General features: G+C 58.2%; 1 protein-coding gene across 4 annotated transcripts; it reads right to left on the bottom strand.

The window, feature by feature from the left end:
- Nucleotides 1–765: 765 nt before the first annotated feature.
- DMWD (DM1 locus, WD repeat containing) lies at nucleotides 766–7,634 on the bottom strand. Of its 4 annotated transcripts, XM_072966830.1 has the most exons (6): nucleotides 7,102–7,634; nucleotides 5,699–5,881; nucleotides 2,621–3,889; nucleotides 1,681–1,755; nucleotides 1,509–1,575; nucleotides 766–1,328 (listed from the first exon to the last, which is right to left on the bottom strand). In XM_072966830.1, exons 1-5 carry the CDS (start codon nucleotides 7,540–7,542, stop codon nucleotides 1,546–1,548), a joined length of 1,998 nt encoding a protein of 665 aa, XP_072822931.1. In that variant the 5' UTR covers nucleotides 7,543–7,634; the 3' UTR covers nucleotides 766–1,328; nucleotides 1,509–1,545. The 4 variants fall into 4 exon arrangements, with proteins under 4 accessions (XP_072822931.1, XP_072822930.1, XP_072822929.1 ...); XM_072966829.1 differs by lacking the exon at nucleotides 1,509–1,575 and having other exon boundaries at nucleotides 7,102–7,633; XM_072966828.1 differs by lacking the exons at nucleotides 1,509–1,575; nucleotides 1,681–1,755 and having other exon boundaries at nucleotides 2,580–3,889.
- Between the last annotated feature and the right edge of the window lie 182 nt (nucleotides 7,635–7,816).

Here is a 7,816-nt window from a genome sequence, read left to right as displayed (position 1 = left end):
TCAGACTTTGGGACAGTTTAAATTTAGCCCTCAGGCCCTCTGCTTTACTTTTTTTTTTTTTTTTTGGCAGGAGGTGGGGAAGGGGTGATGAGACAATCGGGAAGGGAGGCCCTCAAGAGCCAGGACCAGAGGTGATCCACTGGCCAAAGCCTGGGGGAGGCAAAGGAGCCCCCAAAATAGCTCCTTGGACCCTGGCCGCTTAGCCACATTCCTGCCCAGGCTAGGATTAGAAACAGAAACATTTCGGGGGGTGGAGGGCGGAGTGGGAAGACACCACTCCCTGCGGCTCCAGAGAGCCAGCCAAGAGGGATTTTCGTTGTTCTTTCCCGGGTGGATGGTTCTCCCAAAGGAAACCATGGTCTCTAGCTGGCCCTGGAGGCCTGTGCCGGCCGTGCACTCAAGGGAGCTGGCTCTGGGCACCTCCGGAGCTGTCTGGGGTAGGCTCCTTCAGTATCTGACTTGGACACGTTAAAACTTTTTAAAACTCCTACTGAGGGGGCCCTGGTGGCTCTCTTCCTTGAAAGTTTGTGGGGCAAGGGATGATCTTTTTCAACTGAAGGGCCTGTCCGGGGCTGGGCAGCGGCAGATCCACCAGCTGTGTGCTTCCTGTGTGCCCCTCCTCTGGCCTTCAGTGTTTCCTGCCATCAAGAGGGCACTGGGGGGAGGCAGGGCCTGGCTGTTCCTTGAGACAAAGTGGATTGATTCTAGGACTACAGACAAACCACACACACACATCTTCCCCACCTCCTCAGAAGGGAACAGACGCTGTGAAAACAGGGTACTTTAGTATAAATAAGAGGTCCTGGGGGACAGGGAGGACCCCAAAGGGCTTCCATAATTTAACACTCTTCAAAAGCACAAACAACAGCAAGGGCGGGGTGGGGTCCAGGGGAGGGGTGGGCCACCTCCTGCTCCGCCCACGGGACCGAGGGGCACACTGCAGAGCTGGGGCTCTGGTGGGTGGGGAGTTTCTCCCCCCAGGAGTGACCAGTCACATGCTCGGGACAGGGATAAGGTGAACACTGATGTTTCAGAGGAAGGGGTCATTGTACTTGGCAGTGGGTGGGGACAAGGCTGAGGCCACAAGGGGCCCCTACATCTCCCCTGTGTCTGGGCCAGTCTGAGGGATCCTCTGACCCCCAAATTTGTGCAGGGTGGGGGACCAGAGCAGTCCATCTATCACGGTTAGTCTTGTTAATACGTTGATCCATGAGGTCAGCGGGGAGGGCTGTGGCTAGGAGGCTGGGGGCATGGGGTGAGGGATCCTGACATCCATGGCTTCACACCACTGTGCCGCTCGGGGAGTTGCCTGGTTGGGAGGAGATGCCCTGGGGAAGATGAGAGGGGAGACAGGAGGGAGTTAGAGACCACCTAGGGCTCTCACCAGTCCCATGGGGAGGCAGCCAGCCAGGTCAGAGTTCCCCCAGGCTGCTGCCCACCTGACTTTGCCCTTCAGTCCACCCCAGAACCCCCAGACAGAGGTCGCTGCTCTAGGCTCAGGAACTTACATCTTGGCTAGCTTCCCTGTCCCAGCAGGCGGCACTTTTATACAATAATTAAAGTCCTCGGGTGATCCTGAGCAAAGAGGACGGGGTGGAGGTGGAGGTGGGGAACTGGGGTCCCCTTCTGATTGGGGAGATTCTGAGATTCTAAAGGGGAAGGTCTTAGGGACAGTCCTACCTCTACCACTGACTTGCTGGGTGACCTGGGCCAACTTCCTTCCCCTGTCTGGGCCTCGGTCTCCTCGTCTGTGAACTAGGGAGATAAAGGGGTCTCTTTCAGAACTCACCAGAGTTCCCAAATTCCAATGCCCCTGCCTCTGAGACTGTGCTTTAAGTTCTAGGGATTCCAGACCCTACAATTCCAAAACTGCTCTTTCAGGGAACCAAGGCACAGCCCTCAGATCTAGCATCCCGGGCCCCTGAGCTCAAACCCTGAAGAGGCACTTGAGACCATAGCTCTGAAGTTACAAGGCATCAAGCCCATAGTTCATCTACTGGGACCTTTCTGAACCCCACAGCCACCCCAGGAGATGGGAACATCCACCCACCACCCATTCAAGCCTCCTCATATCCTCAGAGGTGACAAAGGTCAGAGAGAGGCAGAGACTTGCCCTAGGTCACCCAGGGAGCAGAAATACAGGACTGGACCCTGAGCCTGGGAGTCCACAGCCCAGGCCTCCAGCAGTGGGCTGGGATCCCAAGAGTCAGACCTAGGCGGGAAACTGGGCCCACAGGCTCAATCTTGCCCATAGAGCTTGACTGACAGTGTTAAAAAAAAAAAAGTTCACCGTTTAAAAATCGTATTTTCCACAAAATTAGATTTGGCTTTGAGTGACAGCAGTAAGACCTAGCCATGCTGCGCCCACTGGCTGCCTTCTGATCACTCGCCCTGGCCTCCACCACTCCGACGTCTCAACACCCAACCCACTCTCTGCTGACTGCTGCTTACCAAGGGTTCTAGAAGTCATTCTTAAGATCTGGGAAGTCTTGTTCTGGGACACTAACATTTCCGTGGCTTCCTCTCATCCCACAGGGTTAGAGGCTCTGACACTAACAAACCCCTCTGCCAATGCCCACCTCTGCCTGGGCCTGGGGTGGGCCATTGTGGGCTGACTCACCGCCTTGCCCGGCCGGGCCCAAGTACAGATGAGGCCCTCCTGGCAGGCGGTGATGATGCAGTCCTCCAGGAAGAGGAGGACCGTCAGCCGCTCCTGGGCGATCTTCTTGCACACCAGCGGCTCGAGCAGCGGCACCTCATGGATGCGCGGGCACAGCGCGGTGCCCAGCACCTTGGCGGGGTCCAGCCGGCTGCGGGGGGCGGGGCCGCTGGGCTTGTCCCCACTGCTCCCACTGCCGCCCCCGCCCCGGCTGATGTTGCCCAGGCTATGGTAGCGCTTGTGCTCTTTCTCGGCCCCCCGGTCCCGCCGCTCCTGCAGCGTGAGCGTGGCAAAGCGGCCGATGCTGAAGGGCGTGCCTGGCTCCGCCGCCGCGCCTGGGCCACCCGCCTTGCCGCTGCCCGCCGGGTGTGGAAGGCTGTTGGAGCGGGACAGCGAGCGGGGCAGGGGCCCGGTGCCCGGCTCACCACCCCGCGAGCTGCTGCTGGCCGGTGGTGTGGTGCCAGGCGTGCCAGGGAGGGTGCGGGTGCGGGCCAGGGGAGGGTGGGGGTAAAGCACGTCTTCTGTGAGGTCCCACAGGCAGAACTGCGTGTCCTGGCCGGCCGAGCCGAACCGGTAGGTGATGGAACTGGCCTTGGGCAGTGGGGAGAGAGGGGCTCCCCCGCCCGAGCCTGTGCCTGCGGCCTCTGGCTCCTCCTCCTCCTCGCCGCTCCGCTCCCCGTCGCCACTGGTTGCTGCCGCTTCCTCCGCCCTCGTGGTGTAGGGGTCGAAGGCCACAGCATTGACCCAGGACTTGTGGCCGTGGCCTCGGGCCACCACGCGGCCCTCGGTGAAGGACCACACGGTGACCAGGTCATCCTCCCCACCGGTCACGACATAGCGGCCATCGGGGCTCCAGCACACACAGAGCAGGCCCCCAAAGTAGCTCTTCATGAGCCCCCGCAGGAGCATGGAGTCGAAGTGGAAGATGCGCAGGCAGCCGTCCTGGCTGACGCAGGCCAGGTGCCGGCCGTCGGGCGAGAAGGCGAACTCGTTGAGGGGCCCTTCGCCCACTGCCCACTTGGCCAGTGGGTTGCGGGGCGCCTTGCTCTTGGCGGCATAGACGGCGAAGCCCTCGCCCTGCTTCAGGAGGCTGTACTGGGGTGGCGCCGAGGCACACGGGTGGCTGACGTTGTACAGGTACAGGTGGCCACTGGCGTGGGAGGCCAGGAACAGGCTCTCTGACTCGGGCAGCCACTTCAGATATGTCACCTTGGTTTTGTCGATAAGCCGCTGCAAGAGAGACAGCGAGGGTTGGGGGAAGGCAATCCTCCCCTGGCTGACCTCCTCCCCAGTCCCAAGGAAGGGATCTTTGTCTATTCCGGTCACTGTTCTAGCCCCAGAGCACAGAGCTGTGCACGCAGGAGGTGCCTGGAAGTACTTCCCTGACACATGAATGACAACCCCATCCTGTCAGCTGCACAGCTTTGCTCCTTTATTCCCTCACAACTCACATCCAATCCTGCAAGAAATCTTCTGGGCTCCATCTTCAAAATCTGTCCAGAACTTGGCCTCTTCTCAGCCCCCCACTCCACCCCCGACTCCAACACCCTGGACTCAGCTGTCATCAAGCCTGCAACGGCCTAACTGGCCTCCAGGCCACCACTGCCCAGGTCTCTTCTCTACCCAATTGCCAGAGAGATGCCGTTAACACGTAAGTCAGCACCCCGCACGCTCTCCCCGACGCTCGACACCAGGGAAGCCTTTCTCCAGCACGACTCTGGACAGAACCAAGCCCTTAGGCATCCATTGTCTGTAACAGATTAATTTCTTTCCCAGGTGTCTAAGTTGCTTTCCGTTCTCCATTCTCAGGAGAATTTAGAGAATAAGCAAACTGTTTCTGTGTTCTATGGCTCTGATGAACCCCAGTGGTAAGAGGCTCTAAAAGCCAGTATTTTCCATGACCTTCCAGACCCTACGTGACCTGGACCCTCCCAATTATTTCCCAGAACTCATCTACTTCCCTCGCCCTCAATGCTGCTGAGGCCACATGGCCTTTTTGCTGTCTTACATCAGGCTTTTGTCTTCGCTATTCCCTCTACTGAGAATGTCCTTCTCCCTAATAACCTGTATTGCCTCCTTCTGGTCTTTATTTCCACTTCCTTCCAGTGAGCCCTTTCCCAACCACCCTATTTAAACCTCACCGAGCACTCCCCACTCCCCTTCCTTCTGGACCTTTCTCCATGGCACCCGGGCACACGGCATGCTTAGTTATTTGATAACTATGTCTCCCCCAGCTAGAGGAAAGCCCCACAAAGGCAGGACCCTGTGTCAGTTTTGTTCACCAAGATGTAATATTCCCAGGGATTAGAACACTGACTGGCAAAGAACAAATTTTGGATAAATATCTTGAGAATGGATGAACGCATTTTTAATCCATTCAGTTTCACTCACTCCCCTCTACCACTCATACATTCTGTGTATCTGGAACACCTTCTCTGAACAGAGAGCAAGAGACAGAGAACAAGCGTAGTCCTGGACACAGGTAAGGTCCTTCACTGGCATTTCCCCTTGTGCCAGGTCCACCTAGGACTGAGCAACCTCCATGTATGATTTTACAACAGTCCTGGGAGGTAGGGATGAGAAACCCATTTTGCAGAAAAGGAAAACTGAGGCTAAGGGAGGCATAGTCACCTTCTCAATGCCACACAGTGAGTAAATGGTGCAGCAAGGATTTGTATCCAATGCCCACAGGGCCCAGAATTTGAAGAACAAGGGCTCTGGTTTCAAACAAGTCCCAAACAGGGTCTAACCTCAGTTCTCTAACCTACAAAATGGGCATCACAATCCCTAACCCACTGGTCGATGGAAACTCCAGAAGTAGTGTGTCCCGCACGGGGCTAACACAGCACGGGGCCTCATTACTAGCTGTCATCACAGTAGCTATCTGTCACACCGTACCACATATCTATCAGTCCATCCCCCACCTCACCCTCATTCTGCCCCTCTCAGGCCTACACTGCTCCTCCGGTTGCTGCAGTCTCATGGCAAACGGGTGGGTGGGAAAGGGCAGCAGCTCTGGGTGCTGGGCCCCCAAATCACCTCCTCATTGAATAGCTTGCTGGTGTCCTTCTTGATGAGATCCAGGTACTGCACCTGACCAGCTGAGAATCCCACCAGCAGGGAGATGGTCTCTGTGGCAGCAGTGAACTGGTTGAAGTCGTGGCAGGTGGGCTGGGTGCCCTTATAAATCCTCTTGTCAATTGGCTTGTTGAGGTCAATGGACTTGAGTGGTGGGAGAAAAGGAGTTAATGGTGTCTACCACTGAGAGGAAGGAAGAAGGTTGTTGAGGTTGGGGGAAAACCACTAAAAGGAAGCAGGGTTAAATCCCTGAGGGAAGTGGGTAGGTGGATGGGTGAGTGGGTTGGGGGAAGGGGCAACCACAGACAGGAAGGAGGACCCAAATCAAAGACAGAGGGAAAAAACAGACAGGAAGGTCCCCGCCCTGCCCCTCTGCCATCACATGAGATCACAGTGCCTTCTCCCCAAAGTTGGAACCCCCCAACTTCAGGGAGACCCTTGCCCACAGTATCAGGGTCCACAGTCCCCATAGTCCCTGAGCTCCAATTCTTTTCTAGTCCTCCGAAAATTCAGCAACTCTCTTGGGTCTTAGCACCACAAGTCCAAGCCCCCCAAAACTCAGAATCACCCAATCCCCAGAAATCTAAACCTCGTCCCGGGATTCTCTTCACTCTGGAGTCCCTAAATCTCAGGATCTCCATCACACTTCAGGGACATAGTAAACCTCACAGTGCCCCATATTTCAGATGACTAAATCACTTCTACGCTCTCAGGATCCCATCCTCACTTCTGGCGACCATCATAAACTCCAAAGGTCTCATGTCCTCTGGGACCTAAACCACTTTGGAGACACCCATCACACCTGAGGATGTCCCTTCTGGGCTTTCATTATCTCCAGATCTCTCATCAGCTCAGAGATTCTCATTTCCTCCAGGATCCCATTACCTCCAGGATTCCATTCACCTTTAAGCCCCCCATCGCCTCCAGAATCCTCATCATCTCTGGGCTCCCCAAGTTCCTCCAGTGCCCCCAGACTGCATTACCCCTGGGTTCTCCATCCCTTCTGAGTCTGCATTACCTCAGGATTTCCCATCAGCTGCAAAATGCCTGCCAGCCAGAACCCTGGAGGACTCATACCATCTCAGGTTCCCCATCAGCTCCAGAATACTCCATGCATAACCTGGAGATCTCGCATGATCTCAAGGTTTCCCATCACCTCCAGGATGGCCAGCACCCAGGGGCCCTCCCATTACCTTTTAGAATCCTGCCTTACCTCGAAGAACCCTTTTCCCCTAAGGCGTCCATCACATCAAGAATGCCTATCTCAGGGCTCCCTACATTTGGGGACCTTATCACTTCTGGATCACCTCAGGGATCCCTATCGTCTCATCCAGCACTCAGTCCCCACGATGCAGGCCGCTCACCCGTTGGCTCCCGCGGCGACAGCAGCCCGGGTAGAAATAGAGCTCGCGGCCCAAGTTGAAGCAGACGCGGTCTCCTCCAGCGCCCAGGCCCGCGGGCGTGGCGGGAGGCTCTCCGGCCCCGGCGCCGTCGGGCTCCCCGAGGCGCACGAGGCTGAGGCGCACGGCCGGTAGCGCGGGCCCGGGCCCGGGGCCTGCGGGCGGAGGGGACGACGCGGGGCCCGAGGCACCGGGGCCGGAGGCGGAGGCAGGGCCGGGCGGGGGCTGCGGTGGCTGGGGCTGCGCCGGGGTCTGGGCGGAGGCCGGACCCGACCTGCGAGCAGCGCCGTCGCCGGGGAGCAGCTTGTAGAAGCCCTCGCGGGTGCGGAACTGCGACTTGATCTCCGCACAATCCCCCATGGCGGCGCCGGGGCCCGAGCCGCCCTCCGAGCCGCCCGCCGCCATCTTGGGCGCCCCCCGGGGCCCCGCCGCTGCTGGACCGCCGCCCGCTGCCGGGCCCCCTGCCGGAAGCCGCGCGTCCTCACCGGAAGAGGTGGAGTCGTCGTCCGGGCAACGCCCCTTCGATTGGCAACAGGGTAGGGAGGCGGGACACGAGCTCAGGCCGTCGCTTGGGTAACGGTTGGGGGCTGGGCGAAACGTGGGAGTGGCCTTGGCGCCGGCGACCGACGTGTGGTTGGCTGCGGGGACGAGGCCACAGGGGAAAGGGGCGTGGCCATCA

Source organism: Vicugna pacos, chromosome 9, assembly GCF_048564905.1.
Source record: "Vicugna pacos chromosome 9, VicPac4, whole genome shotgun sequence".
Taxonomy (NCBI): Eukaryota; Metazoa; Chordata; class Mammalia; order Artiodactyla; family Camelidae; genus Vicugna; species Vicugna pacos.
Note: the sequence above shows the minus strand (reverse complement) of the source record. Positions and strands in the feature narration are given on the sequence as shown.

What these genes read in the sequence shown, in the direction of transcription:
- DMWD (XM_072966828.1), bottom strand. Translation starts at nt 7,542, where the DNA reads ATGGCGGCGGGCGGCTCGGAGGGCGGCTCGGGCCCCGGCGCCGCCATG. An exon ending in GTCGCCGCGGGAGCCAACGG is followed by an intron (nt 5,882 to 7,101) that starts GTGAGCGGCCTG and finishes CCACCACTCAAG; the next exon opens with TCCATTGACCTCAACAAGCC. An exon ending in GCAAGCTATTCAATGAGGAG is followed by an intron (nt 3,890 to 5,698) that starts GTGATTTGGGGG and finishes TCTCTCTTGCAG; the next exon opens with CGGCTTATCGACAAAACCAA.